Source organism: Micromys minutus (genome assembly GCF_963924665.1).
Source record: "Micromys minutus genome assembly, chromosome: 11".
In the NCBI taxonomy this organism is placed as follows: Eukaryota; Metazoa; Chordata; class Mammalia; order Rodentia; family Muridae; genus Micromys; species Micromys minutus.
The window spans coordinates 8,032,694-8,053,904 of record NC_137980.1 but is presented as its reverse complement, the minus strand read 5'-3'; the positions used below and the strand labels follow the sequence as shown (position 1 = coordinate 8,053,904).

Here is a 21,211-nt window from a genome sequence, read left to right as displayed (position 1 = left end):
TCAAGACACAAAACTTGGTAAAAAAAAATGATTCTAAGGATCAAACAAAACAAAAAACAAGAAAAAAGGAAAACCTTAAACCCCCCACCCATACTACACATTAAAAAGTTTGGCAATACAGTACATCATTTTATGTTGAAAAATAAAGTAATATTTTTGCTGTTAAAGTAATACAATTAATTGAACCATATTATAGAATAGCTTTTAAATAAAAGTATACTAAAAAACCAAATCTGACAAACTCTTTTAATTTAGTGCAGTGAGATCTGGTAATACATGAGCTATGAATCAACTGCCTTCGCTGACAGAACAGACTCATTAACTTCCTAGAAATCCTTTCTACCTCTACAGCATCATACCAAATACCTTTCTGAGAAACTCCGTATGACGTCAACGTGAGAAACTGTTAATGGCTTCAGAACTGGTTTCATCATAAGCTTTTTTACCTTGTACAGGATGTGAGTCACACACTGTAACTTAGCTACCTGTCCCTTATGGTACACAGGTTGAAGGCACACTCAAACTTAGGATCTGTTCCCCAATATGAGGAACCTATTCAGATCATATTTAAGAATTTCTTGGGGTTTATAAACCCCCACTGCGGTAGGCTGCACGATCTAAGAGAAGGGAAACAGGGTCATTCCTGGCACTACCACACAAAGAGCCTTGACAGTCTAGACTCCACTTTCACCCTAAAAATCCTTCACCCTTTCAATATAAGTTATCTGAAGATAATCTGTCTACATAATCTGCTACCTAGCCAAGTTTATAGACTTTGTAATAACTGAAATGTTAGGCCCCAACAAACCTTGATTTCACCTGCTTAGAACACTCAAGTCTAAACAACAGAACTTAGCCACATTATTTGAGAACTCTGAATTAACTGTTAAGTGAAAACCTTTTAATCATAAAATAATAAAAGTGCACACACTCAGGCTCCTAAACTCAAGATCAATCAACTTCTCCAGAAAGGATTTTCCTGGCTTCCCCTTAAAGCGACAAGAAGCAACAGCAATGTCATTAGGTCCACACTGGTGACAGAAAGCAAAGGGTGTCTCCTGGGTGCCACGGCACGCACGCCTACCTAGCGTCTTCAGAAGCAGGGTCACGTGCAGCAGCATCACCAGAGGGGCCACGTACTGCAGGGCGATCACACACAGGTAATAAAAGACTCGCGCCACCTGCAACCAATGACAGCCGACAAGCTATGAGCCAATCAAGCTGTTCTACAGTCATCACGCTGCAATGCTTATAACGAATCCTTTCATGAGAAAAAAGCCAACTTATTAAGTTTACATTTCACTATGCATGTTCTCTAACTTCAAAAAGGCTCAATCTAAAGATAAAGATTTTAGAATTTGAAAATATTACAAAATTGAAAAAAAATCTCAAAAGTGAAAGAAACTGCTAAGATTCCTATGGAGAGCTACTTAAGCCTCACAGTAATCAATGATCGCAGGCAGCTATGGTCATGAGCTCCTTAGAAACAAAGCACTATGTCTTCATTCCGCATGAACATATTTGAGGTCAACTTTTGAATAACATGAAAATATATAAAATATCAAGACAAAACCAGGGGCCAACATTGTAGTAAATCTAAAGAGAAAAGGGATCAGCCTCTAGACTGCGGGCCCAGTGTAATGGTTCTCTAAGGTCTCCCCTAAGCACTCAGGGAGAAGTAATGAGAAGGAAGGCAGGCACTGCATCTCCCGGTCTTCTAGCCATCGGTCTGACGACAGACTGGAATGCCCTGTTAGATGGCTCCACACTCGGTAGCGGGGCATGCCACAGCTTTGTAACACCCAACAGTATTGGCACTTAAAGAGCCAAAGACAGGAAGATAAACCCCTTTCAGCAGCAGAACTGGATAAAGGTCTCTGTCAAACACCAGCTTATGATCACCCCAGCTGTTTAGAGAAAAGATATTATGAGATGGCATATTTTAATTAAAGGTCTAAATTATTCTTCATGAAATGGCTTCTGTCACTACTTTTTCATTTTGACTGTTATAAACTTGCCATTTTCTGTAGCTCAACTGTACTTATTCGGCCTGCTTCTTTCTTCATTTGATCCACACATTTCTGGGCCAAGTTTAAATATGCTTGCAGGTGACTTCGCATCATGGCCAACCGCAAAACACATAGCAGGATTATTAACCAGAGTCGAAGAGTATCAAACGTGGCTTCTGTCATTCTAGAGATCAGAAAGTTGATATGGTGCTCTGAGAGATGACATATTAGCACAGCAGTCATGCTACTACCTAGAGTACACAGGAAAGCTGTACTTACCTAGACTGAATGGGGAGAGCCAGAGCTAAGGAGTTCCACTCTGCCAATATCGTATCTAATAGTCTCATTTGTACAAAGCCACCAAGCACGTAAACGCATAAAGAAAGTATAAGTCACAACAGAGCCCCCTTACTACCTATGGCTATAGAAAAACTATGAGCTATAACAAAAGTGCCAGCCTGAATGCTCGCAGATGACTGTCAAAAGTGTTATATGTGATCATGGGTAGAACTAATCAAGTCAATGACTCACCCCAATTCCATAGTTTTCCATGTTTATATACTTATTTGGTTGGGGAGATTTCAGTCTGCTGTTTCTAATTAGGACCACTCAAAACAAAACAAAACAAAACAAAAAAAAAACTCTCACATATTAGAAACCTCAAATTTCTCTCTAAGTGGTACCTCAACAGTAAGATTTTAGCACATCTTGTAGCTCAAGAATGAGGGGACTGGGGAGAAGAGAGCAAGATCATCCCTGAGCTCACGGGGCAGACAGTCCAGCTGAATCAATGAGCTTCAATGACACTCTGTCCCAGAAAAATACTAGCAGAATGTGATCTAGGAATGACACCTGATATTGACATTTTCCAACCCCATTATCATGCTCGTTGGTGCACACACCACCACCGAAACTTACACATGCCCTCCCCATTCTGGTGGTTTAGAATAGGCTCATGTTTGAATGCTTGGCCTATGGGGAGTGACACTGTCAAGAAGTATGGCCTTTCTTCTGAACAAAATGTGTCACTGTTGGGACAGGCTTTGAGGTCTCCTGTGCTCAAGTAACACCCAGTGTGGCACAAATTCTCTGTCTACTGCCTGCTGCAGATGACACTGGACTGGACCTCTAGACCTGTCAGCCAGCTCCAATTAAATGTTGTCCTTTCTAAGAGTTGCCTTGGTCACGGTGTCCCTTCATAGCAATGAAACCCTAACTGAGAAACCCCTATGAAACCCCTACACACAATTTTCCCCTTTGTGTGTTTCTATTGATTCTACTATCGACTGCAGGGAGCATCTTAACTCCGGCTCTTATTTGGGATATCAGTATGTGCAATTAGCATCATTGAGTTGCTAGTCAAATAGCTCACAAGGTTGTCCTTTATCAAGTAGAAACCAGTTCTTACAAAACAACAATGTAACCTTAAGCCTTAAAGAGACATCACGGAGTTGATCTTCGTTAAAAAAATACTTTTAAGTGTTGTCCTGCATGGCTTCTTATATGGGTTCTGGGAACCTGAACTCAGGTCTTTTTGCTTGTCCAGCTGTGAACTTTACCACACCAACTATCTCCCAGCCTGAAACAATTAAAAAAGAAGCCTAAAATGATTCACAATAGGTCTTCCCTAAACAAGCTATTTCCACATCACCCCGTCCAACAACAACTGCCTGGGAAGCGAACTGAAGGCCAATGCGGTTGCTATGGCATATTATGCTGTTGAGTAAGAAAAGAAAAGGAAAGGTAGAGAAGACAAGTGTCTGAAGTGAACTGAAGGTGAGAAATGAGACTAAAACTTTATAATTCATAGTGTTTTGTTTCCCTTTACAAAGTTATGAATGCACGTGGATATAAAACTCCAATCCAAAGGCACTGTTGGCTAGAAAACATAAACACAAAATACATTTCCACTAGAATAAGTGAGACAAATGAGCCAGTCAAAGACAATAAAGTATACAGATGTATATACAGATGTAAAGGTGTCTGCAGCCTGGAAGGTGTCCTTCCAAGTGACCTGTATCCCTGGAGTGTGGAACAAGGGCTGACTGGGAGCACAACCAAAATGGCTATTTCACAGCCGTGGAGGAGAACAGAAAATTACTAGAATAAATTAGAAAAGGACTGGCTCACTTTCCAAGTTCAGCATCTGGAACCAGCCACCAATTAAGTGGTTCTAACACAAGCTACGGTAATATATATCTGACAATGTGATCTGATGGAGAGTCTCAAGAAGAAATCTAAACAGGGTAAATCTCTAGGTAACAACCAGGCAGAAGTCAAGTTCCAGGTGAGCCTGAGCTATGGTTTGAGACTGTATCAGAAAGTGAAAAAGAAGTCCACATATGACAGAGGCAGGTGACCACTGTGAGTTCAAAGTCAGCTAGTAAGACCTAGTCTCAATCAATCAATCAATCAATCAATCACCCACCCACCCACCCAACCAACCAACCAACCAATCTGAGAGAATGGGGAGAAAGAATTCTTCACAGATTCCAAGGTGATAATGGGTTTTAGGATACCTTCTGGTTTTCATTCCTGGCTGTAAACACAGAAAGTCTGAATGTAGCCACATTTTACTTTTTCAATACTGTACCAGAAATATAAGCACAAATTTAAGCACATTTCCAGTGAGAACAGCAGCATATCTACTCTGCTTCTGGCTAAAAGCACTATCCCATACACGTTGTACTGTGTGAGAGAAACACAAACAAACAACACTACTGCTTCCTTTCTGACCAAGAGACAGTCATTAATTCATCATCTACCACATGGAAAATGAGAAAGGGGAAAACATCTGAAATGTAAATAAATAAAAGAAAGATGAAAAAACTAAATTATTAATTCACAACTAAAACAGACTAAGACGGAGCATATTTAGGCTATAATTTTGATTAATTGTTCATGAACTAGAGAAGAAGATAAGACAAAGGAGAACAAAGTTTCGAGACTACCCCAAGGATGTTGTACACAAACTGGATGATGAATTTTGGTACTACATCTGGAGGAGGGTGGGGCAGGCAGAAATGTGAATCTCACTATGCTGCCCAGTCTAACCTAAGCTCCTCAGCTTTAGGCCTTGTGGCTTTAGGCCCATGACTGGGATTCCCCCAAAATGGTTGAATAACAGCATGTTGGCTCTCTCATCTAGTCAATGAGAACAGTAACTATGAACAGTCACTACGTAAGGACCAGGATGAAATGCTGAGAACTGACAGCATAGCACAGTTGGTTTCTGACAAAATAGTTTCCTTATCTTTCCTAATTTTACTTGTAATCTGTCAAGGTAAAGCTATTACTAAGGTTTAGTTATATGAAGGATAGACATTACTTCTCGTGGATACTTCCGTAGTTCAAGAGGATTGAGTAAAGATAACACTGTCATGGTCATCACTGGCTCTGCTCCCCAGGGACACAGGGCACACTGTGCAGCCAGAGACTTGTCAGGCTTCTCCACTTCCCTTCTGACGACACAACAGTGAAGAGAACATCACTGAGCACTTTTCAAAGGCTGCATTATATATGATCTTCCACTTAATTCTAGCAAGAACCCTGTGAGGTAGATATCACCTGCTTTTCCAGATGAGGAAGCAGAGACTTAGTACACTTTAATCTGCCTCAAGTGACAGTTTCAGCGAGCGGCAAGGCTGGAGTGCAAAGCAGCTGTCTAAACCTCCCTAGAGCTGTAACAGAATCGAATCCCACAACATGTAACAGGCACACAGAGTAGTTATTAATGCCTGTCAATAAACTGTTTCTACATTTCCTTGACATCTTATTCTGCTAAATCACAGCTGTCTTACTGGGGATATATGAACAGTAATAATAATTTTAAAACAGTACTTTTAATTTTCCCAAGTATGTTGTAGAAAAAAATTTCTCATTTGTTAGAGATGGCAATTGCAGTATTTATTGTATAAGAATATTTCTGATTTATTTGAAAAACATTTTATCTAAAAGCCATGCAAGAAGCAAAAAGAATGTTAAAAACGTCCATGGATACGGAAACAAACCACTTAAGGTTTCGCTGGCATTACTTTCACAATAGGACATTAGACGCACTGTAGAAGGATCTAAGTACGCAAATGCCAGTTGGCAACTGGTTATCAGGAGATAAACCTCAGGGCGTATACAGGCTAATATTAGTGTAGAGCAATAATCATTAGTATTCATTTCAAGAAAGGTCAAAAACAGGTCATCTAATGGTCTGACGCTTCAACTTCAAAACTTATCTTCAGCACTTCCACTAATATTAAAGTACCTCAACTTATAAAAACAAACAGTCAAACAACTTTATAAACATTACATGCCTTCAATTCCAGTATTCAGGAGGCAGAGGCAGGCAGCTCTTGGTGCACTCAAGACCAGACTGATCCATACAGCCAGTTCCAGGACAGATGGGGCCTCATACTGGGACTCTGTCTCTAAACAGCGAACAAACCTACCTAACATTAAGAAAAGCAACTATGTATAATTAAACAAAACATACTTACAAAGGGACACTTTCTTTACCCAAGGGTGGGTTCATGATGTAGTCTTTGGTGATTGGTTTTACCCAAAGCAGAACCATAAATAAAGGTGCCAAGAAGTTGATATGAAGCAGTGTTCTGAAAGCATACAAGAAATACACATAAAGATCTAGAAACAGAATGTGCAAGTGTAACTCGGGAATGACGTTTCTGATAGTTTACTGTTAGCCAGAGTCCTGAGGAATTCACTTATTATCTTAGTGTTTCAGGTCAGAACATGCAGACTAGAAAGTCAAATCTAAAACTCAATAGACAGGTGTTTTAATAGTTATCTAACCTCAGTGATCCCAATGGGATCATACAAGTCGTGTGAAAATTTTTAACACAGCAGAGTCACTCACAAGTAAACAGATGACACACAACAAGTTACAGCTGAGCAGCCTTGCAATACAATGATCATTCATAACCTTACATCACCGAATTACAAATGAGTCACGATTTGTATTTCTTCTTGGACGGCCGAAATTAATTTCTTTACCATACGCGAATAAAGATCATTTACTTCTCATTTCTACTTTTGGTTCTGTGGAACACACCTCGTTATACAGCTTAGCCTATGTTACTCTCTGCCTCACAGGAGCTGGAAGTACAGACATGAGCCACACACCCCATACCCAGCCTGAGTTTACTATCGTCGAGTCTACATTCCTAATGCAGCAGAGGGTTTTTGGGATTGAGCTGCAGCCTTGCTGTTAACTAGTATCTAAGTCTGTATCCTACGTATACACATGGTTTGCCAAAATTTTTCTTTTTGGAACAAAAGGCAAACTTGTCACACTATTTCATTACAACATACTTCTTTCATTATCAACCACAGAGAAGGCTTAACTACAGGCTTTAAAATACATAGATTTTTAAAATATTACTACATAGACAAATGGTAGGGAAAGGTCGGGAGGACACAGGGCTGAGTCAGGAACAGTGGTTACAGCCCAAGGACAGACACGCTGCAGTGCCTTGCCACAGGGGTGCAGTCAACATTGCTTCTTTGCCAGGCAGGTTACCCACACAGTACTAAGCTTGCCTATACCGGTACAACACGGCAGAGTGCTGTACTCCAGCATGAGGCTGTAATAAACTGCAAAAACCACAAAATTCCCTAAAGGAAAACCCTTAAAATGAAGCCACCTCTTACTGAAGATAAACCCATCACCCATCTCTCCAACCATCACTAAATGCTTCATGTTTTATGAAGAGATTCTTTCATCCTACTGTCTTGGTTAAGCATCCAGGGCAGGGAAGAAAGAGCAGTATTAGGTATGCAGTGTTGCTAGGGAACACTCCAGTATCAAGGAGCAGCCACAGCTGTTTCAGTAGCTTGTGAAGGGCTCCCCTCCACCCACCCTTTTCAGCGTATTTAAATCCTAACACTGGGGTTAGTGGACTGCAGTGTGTGGAGAGAGGAGGGAACCAGGTTTTGTCTTAAAAGAAGCCTTTAGAGGGCTGGGTGGTGGGAAAGGCGGGACACAGTGAAGAGCATGGTGTATATAAGAAAACAGTCGAGAAGATGAAGTAGTGTGTAACAGGGGCAGGCAGTTAGGAACAAGTAAACACACCTAATGATGGAAAAAATGAAATCAAGAAGACATGAAAATTAAACTGAAGAACATAGGTAAAACATAAAGAGTGCAAAGAGGAATTCGTACCATTAAATACAGTGCCTGAAGGAACAGGGACTTTCGAATCCTAAGGAGCTATGACTATACATGTGTAGGTAAGAAGGAATATTCTCAAGTGTGGCCTGCACCACAGTAGGACAAGAGCCTGGACATGGGAAAGCACACACACGCTCACCTTTCTGTTAAGATGTCTATCCACACACAAAAGACCAGCCAGCCAAGTACACAAAGACCCCAAATAACTACAGAAAGAATCATTGGCTTCAGAATCAGACTTAAAGTGTTTTCTGCTTCAGAATCAAAGTAAGATTTGGGGGTTAAACTCACTATAGGATATTACATGGTACTTATAATCTCGAAATAAAATAGTGAATTACTTTAAGTCTAACATGCAGATCAAAAACTTTTAAAAAATCTTAAAATAATCACTATCAATAAAAATATTAAAATATTTAAATATCTTAAAATAAGCTTTTAAAAAGGTAATTTCCATTAGAGTTTCAGTCTGAATGTAGAGACTGAAATATTATAAATCTCTGAACTAAACAGAATTAACATAAACCTACATATTTTTATTTAAACAGGTAAAAATGAGTTTAACAAATTAATTTTTAACACAGGCTTGAAATGTCAAACAAACTACTTATATCTGATAGGAAGTGGTGTGACATCAAATATTTATTAATATTAATTTTAAAGAATAATTTATTTGATCACAATAATATACCTTAATTAAGATGGAAAACATATATTTATCTGCATGTGCTTATGTACATTTTCCGCTTACTGTGTAATTTTTTCTGTTGCCAAATTCAGGGCATCCAGATGCATTTGAGCCAGCCGCAATCCAGGAAATGTCAAAAAAGCCCCAATGAGTGAACAGAAAACAGCCAGGAAAAATTTGAAAGTAAGTTTTGAAACAGGACCCCTAAAATAAAGTTAAAAAAAAAACTGATAAATTTTTTGATTACTTACTAAGAACCATTTTTTCTATCCAGAGAATTTATAAATCATAATAATGTCAGTACATCAAAGTATGTACTACATACATACATACTGATTTTGTTTATAACAGCTCATGGTAAACTAAGCCAGTTATTTCTCAAGTAAAGCTAACAATCCAAGCTACACATTAATGACATAGGCTCAGGTGGAAGTTAGTTTCATCTTTGGAGACAGTAGGTTGTAAGAGCAAATCCAGCTAAGAATTTGACAGAAGAGCCGAACTTCAAATGACTGCACAAAGTATGAGTAAGGTGTTCCTAGAAATGACGACCCAGAGCTGGCAATGGACTTTAGGGGTCAATTCTCACATGTTACCCTTCTTACAGTAAAGTTTGGGGTAAGCCCCTGGTCACCTACATGCGCTGGCTCCAGGCCTGATCCCAATACCAATATGAGGGAAGGTATTGGGATCAAAAGTAAGAGAATTATTTTTACTGATTAGAATAATTATAGTAAAAACTGCTTTAAGAATAAAAAATGTTAAATTTAAATAATGTTGAACTTGTAAATAACTTACTGAGATTCTAAACCCTGCTTTTCAAGAAACTGCATTGCACTGTCTGAAAAATTTGTAAACCCTGCAGGAAAAAAAGAGATTATTGTCATCATAGGGTAAAAATATACTCTTAGAAAACAGAGCGTCTTATATTCTAATGACTAGCTCCATTCTGCATTAATACATATACTATGATGCAGTAAAAATCGGTTGTTAGAACAATCTCTAAAATATCCCTTTAACAGTCCACAGCGCCCACAATTTAAATTAATTCTTTAGCATTACAGAAATTGATTAAGCCTTAAGAAAAAAACTAAAGGTGCAATATTTTGGACACAAGGCTAATAAAACTTTATAAAACAATAACAATAAAGATCTCACTGAAGATTAGTAAAGGTTAATTAGAATATAAATCGATTTCAATTTTAAATATTTATCAGACTAAAATTTAAGTACTGAAATAAAAATGATATAACTAAAATTGATTTTGAAAGTTGTATAAAACTTTTACCTGTTTCAAGCCCAAACTCCAAGTAGTTCTCTGTTACAATCAATACTGCCATTGCTTTAACGAAGAAAAAAAATCCAAAGGTGACACAAACTGACCTTTCACCTCCATCTTCTACTTTAAAATAGTGTGTAGTTAATGAAAATAGAACTTTGCTGCAAAAGGAAAAGTTCAGGAAAAAACCACAAATAACTTGTGGGAGCTACGCACTGCGCCTTTACATGATGCCAGTGCCGAAAGAGTACAGTGCTCACTCACTCTACCATCTCTCACAGGTCCTCGGGGAGTGAAAACTAAATGACAATCTTAATGGAAATACACACAAAAAAGAAAATCTAATGACTTTATATTTTTAATTAAGGAAAAGTATGTCAAATTAAATTGTAATTATACACTGTACTTCTTATGTATATGACTCAAATTTAACGGGGATAACAACAGTCTGAAAGCAATTGGTTGAGGAGAACAGCAGCTTGGAAAGTAGGGGTGGAGATTTCAGGCTGCTGCTTTATTGGGCATACTTATCAAACATTTATATTTATTACTTTCACATATAATAAAATACATGTTGTAATACCACAGGAGTCATTTTAACCACTAAACTATAAAACTTGAAAATGACTTATAGCTGCTGATAAGCTGATATAAGAAAACTATTTAGAACCATCATTCATGAGGGTTAAATAAAGATAATTCCATCTGAATATTCTAAACCGATCAAAGTTTCAATATGCTCACCTTGAAAATACAACAAAAGGACATGTTACCGGAACCCCACATAACACACATGCAGTCCTTTGTTTAGGATCAAGTCAAATATAATGCAAACCTAGCACCTGGACATCATGTTCCTTGAAAGGATGAATCAAAAACACAACATAATGCAGCCAGTAAACAAGTCTAGCCATAAGCAACGTACAAAACAGACCACGGCTAAAGAGATCCACATCGCAGGTTAGGTAAAACCCTGGAAGTTATGCGGTTAGATTAGACATACACAGATAATGTAACTCATCATGTAGTTAAGACCAAAACACAGAAATAACACTGCCTTAATAAAAAAACTTTTGATAAAAAGCAGCATCCTTCATGATAGAAGTTATGAAAAGGGTAGAGATGGAGTGTACATCAACACACTAAAAGATATATATATGACAATCCGTTAGCTACCATCATACTTAATGCAGAAAACGTCAAACACGTCACACCAGGATCTGGAATAAGACAAGGACGTCCATTCTCGTCACTGTTCTACAATACAGTGTGAAGTCTTCGCTAGATCAACAGGACAAGAGAAGGTAATAAACAGAATACGAATGGGGGGGGGAGCACCAAAGTATCCCTTCTTGCAGAAGATATGATTACCTAAGAGTCTCTAAGGATGCCATTAAAAAAAAATTTAATAGGTAATAAATATTTTCTGCAAAGTAGGAAGATACAAAACACACAAAAACCAAAAGCCATCTTTTATACCAATGACAAACAAACACGCAAAAGAAATCTCATTCACAATAGCCATAATAAAATAAAAATGCCTTGTGATAAACCAAACCAAGGAAATAAAAGAACTGTACCATGAAAACTTTACAGCAGAGAACAAAGAAACTCAGGAAGGCACTGGAGGATTGAAGAGTTCCCACGCTCATGGACAGGCACAGCTAATCTGGTGAAAATGGCCATCCTGCCAACAGTCACCTTTAGAGTCAATGCAATTCCAATCAAAAGTATTCGGCCTCTTCACGGATACAGAAAACCAAAAACCAGTCCCAAGCATTTCCAGGCAAAATGGAAGTAGGACCGCTAAGGCAATCGCCATCCACCATCCTTGATTTCAAATCATACTACAGCTTACTACAATCAGCACAGCACAGCACTGCACAAAAGCAGACCGATGGGACAGAACTGAGAACACAAATCAAGTTCATGGAACTGCAGTTATACAACTTTTGGCAAAGATGCCAAACACATACTGAAGAAAACCTGAATCTTATCAAAGGACGCTGAGAAACCTAAATATCAAATGCAAATAAAGCTAGTTGCACAAAACTCTACTACTAAAGGACCACCTGTCACGTCAACAGAATCCTGACACTATAAAACTAGAAGCTTCAACTTGCAAGGACAAGCAAGAAGTTGGCGACTAAGACTCCAGTACTTAAGGAAGTAAAGACAATTGACAAACTGAAGCTCAAAAGTTTCTGTGCAGCAAAGCAAAGGACCACACTGGCCAGCTATTCATTCATCAGGGATTCATGTCCAAAATATACAAAGAACTCAAAAAAAGAAAAAAAAAACCAACCAAGAATCCAACTAAACTATGGAATATGGAATGGAAGAAAAAATCCTCATACAGAGCCAGGACATCTTAAAGCGTGCTCATCAGCATCATGCCCATCAGGGAAATGTGATCAAAGGTCACATTTAAAGATTCCAAGTCACCCCAACCAAAACAACCATCTCCAGCAATACGAATGACAGCAAATGCAGGCATGGGTACGGCCAAAGGGGAAATCCTTACCTGCTGTTGAGTGTAAACTAGCGGAAATCAGTTCTCAATAAAACTGCCTAAGACCCAGCTATACTCCTCCTGGGCCACATTCAAAGGACTTCATGCTCCACTGCAGAGACACTCAGCTTCCATGTTCATGGTCCTCTATTCACAAGAGCAGAAAAATGAACGCTAGGACAGGCCAAGAGATGACTACGTAAGAAAATGGACTTACAATGCAGTGCTGCTCAGGAACGGAGGACAACAAAGAGCAAGGAAGAAATGGACAGAACTGAGAAACTCGCACTTCAGGCTCAAATCCCCTCTTATATCTGTGTCGTGGCAAACTTTTGTTTTATGTATTTAAGTTGGAAAAGAAATTGAAGCCAGGAATGGGGAGCATGAGAAGGTGCATTCTAGGGGAGGGGAAAGATGATAGGTAAAAAGGAAGTAGAAAGCTGGAAAACTGGGGTGGAGAGGCTTATGCAGGAAGGGGCATGCATGGAAGGTGTGGGGGAACCAATGGAAGCCTAATAGGATCCATAGGATAGAAAAGAGAGTGAGTGAGTGAGTGAGTGAGTGAGTGAGTGGGTGAGTGGGTGAGTGAGTGAGTGAGTGAGTGGGTGAGTGAGTGAGTGAGTGAGTGGGTGAGTGAGTGAGTGAGTGAGTGAGTGAGTGAGTGAGTGAGTGGGCTATACGGATTAAGTGGAGGGGTGAGAGAGGAAGAGGGGGAGAGAGAGAAGAGAGAGAGAGAGGAGAGAGAGAGAGAGAGAGAGAGAGAGAGAGAATAGGCAAGAAGAAAGAAAATAGCAAGCAGATTCATTAAAACTAAGGATGGATGAAAAAGCATTACAGAAACGAGTTTAGCAAGCTAATTTCAAATCAGCAGCTTGAGCAAAGGAGTCCTACAGAGATGGGCACAGCCACTCCCAGAGACACAGGCTATACAATAAAAATCACAATTCGAGGCATCAAACGCCTCCCTATGAGTTATCAGTGAGGGAAGTCCAAGAGGCACTACAACTATAACAGGCTATTGCTGCTGCATCTGGCTACCTGGTAAAATCTCACTGCTGAAGACACCACATATTTGGGCTAAAGGACAAAGAAATCAATCTCACACCAAACACGAAACTTCCTGATAGCTAGCCTTCCTAGTGCTAGAAAGAGATCATGTTCCTACCTAAACTGAATTTCATATAAACTGAAATTTGGTCAACAAGAGAGATGATATACTTATTTTTGTGACTATTATTAAACATGCTAGTATTTTTCTCCTATTCAAATAACTATGCTCCCCACTTCTATTTTTCTTAGTGGAAAAGCAACTAAAACAATTACATCTTTCATTTTATACTACAAAACAAAAACAAAGCCCTAAACCTCTATTACAAATTTTCATTTAAAGCTAATTTATAATAAGTACAATCACTCCTATGACCTATCGCTCAAGATAATCATTCTAATTCAACGGTACAAAAAGTTTGGAACTTTACCTTAAAGTTTTTTTCATATTTTCCTAGATGTGCAGGCTTAATTATTATTAGGATAAAAAAAGAAATGTAGAATTTTTCCAGACATTAGAAAAAAGTATCAAATGATGTATTTGAAGTACATCACAAAATAACTTTATTAGTGACCCAGGGTCAATCCAATCAGATAATAGAGAAAAGTACCAATCAAAGACATATATGAAATCATAAAGACTTTTCCTATAAAAAACCGAAATGACCCAGGTTCTAGATTTTAATAAAAGTCTACTCTTGAATTTTTAGCTTCAGAAAAAATAATCACTTCCTAGATAAAAGAAGCATATCAAATGAATTATAAACCAGTAGAGAGAAATTAGGGTCCATGTTTCAGCTGCCATCTCTCCTTCTGGGGTTCTGACCAGAAATCAGTAGTCTAAAGAGGACCGATGTCACAGCCTCTTGAAGTTAGAAACAAGCCCGGGGTTGGCAGACTAGCCAGTTAAAAGCCTATAAAGACATTTGTTGCCAAGCCTGGCAAACCTGAGTGTGATTCCCAGAACCAACGTGAGTGGTGGAGAAAAATGACTTCATGTTGTTCCCTGACCATAACATGTATGTATATACACACAAGAAAAGCTTAGACATGTTTGTTACATGGAGTTCTCAAGGTCAAGTTGGTACCTTGACCAGGAGTTCCTTTTGGACTAGACATCTAAAGCAAACTACTTCAGAGTTCCAACTTCCATATTAATTTAAAGTAACACATTTGTAACCTTTTAAGGGATTTAGAAGTAACTAGTAACTCACTCACCCTACTTTGATGGCTATTTTCCATAGCAAATAAGGTAGCATTTAACTTCTTCTCTACCTCTGCATGCCTATAATTATTTTCATTTCAACTATTTACAACTTGGTTTTATAAACATTTGCATGTCCATAATCATAACAAATAAAAAACTCGGCTAGGTATAAAGACATACATAATGCCTTCTGAACCTTACACATTTGGCACTTTATAATAGTGTGAAAATGTGATGGATGACTTAGTCCTTTAGTCAGTGGGTCTAACTGAGAAGTCCTAGAACCCTTTGCAGCATAGCTTTCTCCTTGAAACTCCTGGGACTGACCCAATGCTGCTCCATGCTGCAGTTCATTCTCAAAAAAATGTATTTAAAACCTGCCTGTAAACTACTTTAACATTTTTACTTCTATCACAGGATCATTGGCTTTTGCTATGATGATTTTACCTTTTCGCTTTTCATTTATTTATTCAGGATGAGATTAAAATTCTTCATAATCGTGAATCACAAACATTTTCCTGTAACTCTCAGATGTCAACTGAAGCAAAGAGCATGAGTCCAGCTGCTTCCCTGTGCTGTGAGGTCTCCGCTGTCACCAGCGAGCACTGCGGCTTATGGTCTCCGTGAGACTGAAGCAGACAGACTGGCCCTGATGACACAGGTGACCACGTCCAGGCTCCAACACTTAAATTTAGTGTCATGCATTCAAAATGCCAGTCTCCTCCTAAAACTCCCAGACTACAGAAATCATGTCTGTTGTACATCAATATAAATAAACCAGGAAAAGAAACAAGTGATTATGGAAATAAAGAACTGGCTTATGTAAGTTAATGACTCAACTGATTAAGTTAAATATTTCTCATGTGAGAACTACTCTGACCAAGAATATTTCATTAGTAACAACTGAAGAGAATTTCTGAATAAGTTGATGTATATGTGCTTGGAACTCTGCAGAGACCTGCATTTGATTCCTAAATAGAAACAACAGTAAGGATTTGGTTCAGAGTTAACGCTGAGAGCAGTCACAGCTGGGACCAGCACGGGCTGGCAGCACATTCTTTGGTGTCTATATGGCATCTGGCACTTATTTCTGGTCTCTTGAATGGAAGTAACTGCAGTAGGTTATTAGTGCACTCTGTTAAATACAACTCACACACTCAGTTATAGATACTATTCTACTTCCTTCCCTCTTCTCACATTTCAGAGTTAAAGCTTAAAGGAAAGGCCTGGATGGTAAGTAAACTGCCACTTTCTGTAGTCTTACTATGAGCACACAGCAAACCCCAATACTCCTGTGGCAGAGATGCTCTTGTTTGGAAACCTTTGAGAGCACCACTTAAGTGGAGTAGAACTAGTTCATTGCTGAAGACTGTGGAAGATTGCTGCCATCACACAAAGCAGTGGGAAAAAATATGAAAAATAACAAACTATGTAAGTAGCTAGTTACAAGTGTTTGTTTCTTTAGTAATATATGAATAGCTATACCATATAAAATAATCTGCATAGGACCAAAATTCTAAAAAACTGGTTTTGAATTTTCTGCTGAGCCAAAATATGAACCGATTAAATCAGACAGCTTGATGCACACAAAACTTCAAAAGCTACTTTCTAAAAATAGCAAAGAGTCCATGCTTTCAAACAGTGGGAAAAGGGACACAGGGACTTTTCAGGAGAACAGCAGAGAGACCAGTGTTCCAGGCCGAGGTCTCTGCAAAGGCTGATGAAGACGGAACTGGAGTTGCCAAGCTGGGAAGGTGCTGCAGAGCAAGCCTGCTGACCTGAGCTCTCTCTCAAACCAACATGGCAGAGAAAGCGGACTCCTGACAGCTGTCCTCTGCTCTCCCAACATGTGCACACATAAAATAAAGTTAACACGCCAAACATAACAAGACGGAAATGACGTACTGACCTACAGATGCATCACCACTCTCTCTGAAAACGCTTACTTTCCATGAGATAAAAATAAATCACCTAAGGATGGTAGTAAATACGTTTGCTACAAACAATATTTTCATAGATAAACCTGAGGGAAACTTAATAAAATGCTATCTGTATGGAGGGAATGGAAGAGAAGAGGGGAAAATTATAACATCTATATCTCAGGATTCCAGAGTAACTAAGCACCTGGAAGGAAATCCTCCCCTTTGTTACAGAGGGGAAATGTGTAGTGGCCTTTCTGATACTGTACATGGATATGAAAGAACTGGAACAAAAGTGCATCTTTCTCTACATTTACCATTCAGAACTATTCTATTTTTAAATTTTAAGAAGTTACACAAAGAATGTTTATTGAATGTGATCAAGTTACATTGTATACATGTAAGAAATTGTTAAATTAGAAAGTTAATATATCCTAAAAATTCTGTAAAGAACTCAACAAAGGAAAATTCTCTAGCAATTTTTTCAAAATTAAACACAAGGTCTAATGGTATTAAGTTAAAAAAGAAACCAAAACAAAAACAAGTAAATTCACAGTATTAATGATGGTTTGAAGGATACATTGCAAAAGATAAAACCAGGAGGCACCAGACTAAGCTGATATTCATTTCCTGTGTAGGCTTCATAAAGCTGTAATAGACTTCAGTTACTAAGTACACAATGGTGGCAGCCACCGTGAAGTCCACCAGCCACTGGTATTCTGGAAAATAATGCAGCGCTGAAAAACAAAAGTCAGGACAAGTTGCAGTTACATTTTAAGTTTACAAGGATAAATCCATAGACCGGTAAGTATGTTAGACTCCATTCTTTTTGCAGACTTGAACAGTAAATTCTACAAGTATACATGGGGGTGGGAGATGAGGAACTAGGGATACCCACTGGAGGGTCCCAGATGCCAGGGGAACAAGAGGCTCCTAAGACCCACCGGGGATGGTTTTAGCAGAGAAGGGGAGAAAGAACCTGTAGAGACCTCCACTAGATAGGCACAATCCCCTCTGGGATGGGCCACACACCATCTCAAAGTTTTTAACCCAGAAATGTTCCTGTCCAAAGGAAGAACAGGAACAAAAAATGGAGCAGAGACTGAAGGAAGGGCTTCTGGTGACTGCCCCACCTGGAAATCCATCCTGTCTTTAGACACCAAACTCAACACTGTTGCCACTGCCAAGAGGCACCTGCTAACAGGAACCTGCTGTGGCAGCTTCTTGGGAGGTTCATCCAGCAACCCAGTGGTTGCTTTTGCCACCACTTGAAAACTTCAGGGCTAGGAATAGGTTACATCTAGTTGCATTGTTAGGCAAAAAGGCCCCAGGGAAACCCCGAAACATCTCAGGCCATTGGATGCTGTTTAGAAATGATGGTAAGGCCCTATTGCTGAAGATAACATACAATCTCTTTGAACACAAAGAGGGAAAGCTAATACCTAAATAGAGCCTTCCCTGCTACTGACTAGGTTCATGTTACTGGAAGAAACGCTGCATGTTCAGAAGGAAAAAGGTAAACATTAGCCCAACTACAAACCCTGTGATCTATAATGATAACCTGCCTGCATGATATACAATACTCACACGTATGTTGTGAGAGTGACCACTCACTCTTTGACTGGATTTAAATAATACTCCAGCAAATGAAACCTATGCTCAGATGGTCAAGAACCTGAGACTAGATAGGCCATGGGCCTAGGGGAAAACCAAATGTATTGTTCTGCTAGAAGAACATACTGATTCTGAATGACACTCTGCTATAGATCATTGTCTTGTTTGGCCATCATCAGCGAAGCTTCCTACTGCAGGAGAGAGGAACCAACACAGAGCTTGTGCAGAGAGTAAGAGGCTCTGGAGGGTCGGTCCTAAGTCTTTATAAAGTCAAATCCCTCCTCACAGGGTTCAGGAAGCCACATGGGGGAAGAGAAGGAAAGACTGTAAGAGCCAGAGGTGACAGACGGCTCCCAGGAAACAGTGTCTTCCTGATACAGCACCTGCTAAAGTTTAAGACGGGATCCCAGTTCTAAGAAAGAACAGTGGCTATGGGACTCACCAGTTGACACTGGCTTGCAAAGGCAAAACTTGTTTTCTCCAGTCGAGGCTTACTGGGTATTTTATTAGCTACACTTAGAGTGTACCCATGTACAGCAATTGATGGCCGACACAAAACAAATCCCCTGGTATTTTTGTTAATTTTCTATCTCATAATTTCTGTCTTACTGATTTTTGCTTCTATATTATGGTGTCCAGCTGCGCTTTTAATGTGTTTTCGTGGGATTTTGTTGGCAGTGCTGGTGGTGTGTGTGGCTTTTGTGACTTTTTAAAATTCTGGTATGTTTGGTTTTTTTGTTTTATTTTTTCAACAAGGGGGGGCATGGAGCTGACTGGGTGAAGAAGTGGGAGGATCTGGAGGAATTAAAGGAGAGGAAATCTTGACCATAATATAAAGTATAATTTTTTAAATAAAAAGTAATGATTAATGTGGTAGTTCCCCACTTTAACATAACCCAGTGTGGGTCCTCATATGTGATTAAGAATCAGATATGATTTTTTTGAAGCCAAATTCTAAGAACCTGCTCTAGAATCAATAATTTTTTTTTTCAGGATTTAATGTATGTGAGTACACTGTAGCTGTCTTCAGACACACCAGCAGAAGGCACTAGATGCCATTACAGATGGTTGTGAGCCACCATGTGGTTGCTGGGAATTGAACTCAGGATCTCTGGAAGAGAAGACAGTGCTCTTAACCACTGAGCTCCAGCCCAAATCAATGAATTTTTAAGATGAGAATAAGGAATCTCCACTTCCCAGACTGGGGAGAATACCAGATGGAGCTGGAGAAAGTCAGCTGTTAGATTGCCTGCAAATGAACCACATCCACAGCAGACACAGTGTTCTCACTGCCGCAGACCACGGCCACTTTACCGACCCCTTACCTAAAGCGTCCACCTCTGTGACGGACCTGGTCTCTAGATGAAGGTCAATGTCTTTTGGAATGGTTAGAGGCTTGTTTTCAATATGGCCATTGTATTTTCTGCAAAATAAGATAAGCAACACAAAAACAAAACACTTAGTTATCAAAGTGCTTACATCATCCTAAATACAGGAGATTTTAGTTTCATTCTAATCTCATCCTAGAGGAGGTCAGATACCCAAAATAGCTTTGCACAGCAGACTACAAGATGCTGAGGGTTAGTATGTGACTATGTAGATGACCAGAGGAAAAATTACCTAAACTGCAAGATCTTGCTTGCTAGCATCGTGTTTCGCACCCATTTTTCCTACTCCCTTTTGCAAATTTAAAATCAACCCTAGTATTTTTGATAGGTAGAAGATTAAAGGAAAGGAAGAGGTAATAAAATTCTCTTTGAATGTACATGAACATATATATACACACAAACACAGCTGTAATGTAGGTCAGACATGAGTAAGTATATTAAAATTAACGTTCGTAGGACATATTCAGAAACATGAAGGACAGATGTGGAGGTGCCTACAGAGACATACGGATGGAAACCTGCAAAGCTCTTTATGTGTACTCTGTCACCCCCAAACTTAAGTTTTAAGGACTATCAAATAAATATACAAAGTAATAAGCCCAGTTTTAATAACACTACTTTCAACTTATTTGAAATTTTCTCTTAAGTAAGAAAACATGAGGGCTCTTGGTGACAATCTTTCACATACGTGAACAATCCCTGATTGCTGCTATTAGTGAGAAGAGAGACAGCATCAGCAGTGAATCCTCTGGACTTCCCACACTGAGATACCCTAGAAAAGCTGGGCATTCGGCTCATCGGAGACTGCCTTCCAGGCCTGCATAAAGCCCTTGGTCTGCTCTAGGATGACATAAACCAGCAATGGCTATACATGGCTCCTACTGAGAACCAGAGGCAGGAGGATCAGATGAGCAACTTTAAAACCACCCGAGTTCTACAGTATCACTACGCTCGTCTTTCCAATTCACAGAGGTCACTGATAAGAGAGGCCTGCTAGCAGAGAGTTAAAACATTAAAATATAAAGGGTCGGGCAAGGGCTACAGCTCAGTGGTAGAGCTTTTGCTCAGTAGCATCATGGAGAAAAGCAAGGCAGTGACTGAAGGGAGCCTACAATCACATCTAGTAAAAAGTGCGCCCTCGCTCCCGCCCCTGGCAAAGACTCCAAAACAGCACGTAAATATCTACGACTTAAGTCAGAATAAAGTTAACAACCTCTGAGTAAGACGACAATAGTCTTGAACTTACCGTGTCCCCGGATTCGCACGGGTTCTGACGGCAAATCCACTACTTAACCTTCGTGAGGCCATCGTTACTCTGTGCTTATGTTCTAACTCCTACTCCACTGGAACCTGACATTTATCAACCA

General features: G+C 39.3%; 1 protein-coding gene across 1 annotated transcript in view; it reads right to left on the bottom strand.

Moving 5' to 3' along the window:
• TMEM161B (transmembrane protein 161B) overlaps positions 1–21,211 on the bottom strand; it is a 57,407-nt gene that overhangs the window by 1,163 nt on the left and 35,033 nt on the right. The window contains exons 4-11 of the mRNA XM_080925035.1: positions 19,782–19,879; positions 17,423–17,579; positions 10,167–10,318; positions 9,677–9,737; positions 8,942–9,082; positions 6,500–6,613; positions 2,019–2,193; positions 1,085–1,181 (exon numbers count right to left, since the gene is read on the bottom strand). Of these exons, the coding sequence (XP_080781161.1) occupies positions 1,085–1,181; positions 2,019–2,193; positions 6,500–6,613; positions 8,942–9,082; positions 9,677–9,737; positions 10,167–10,318; positions 17,423–17,579; positions 19,782–19,879 (995 nt within the window). The remainder of the gene's footprint in view (positions 1–1,084; positions 1,182–2,018; positions 2,194–6,499; positions 6,614–8,941; positions 9,083–9,676; positions 9,738–10,166; positions 10,319–17,422; positions 17,580–19,781; positions 19,880–21,211) is intronic.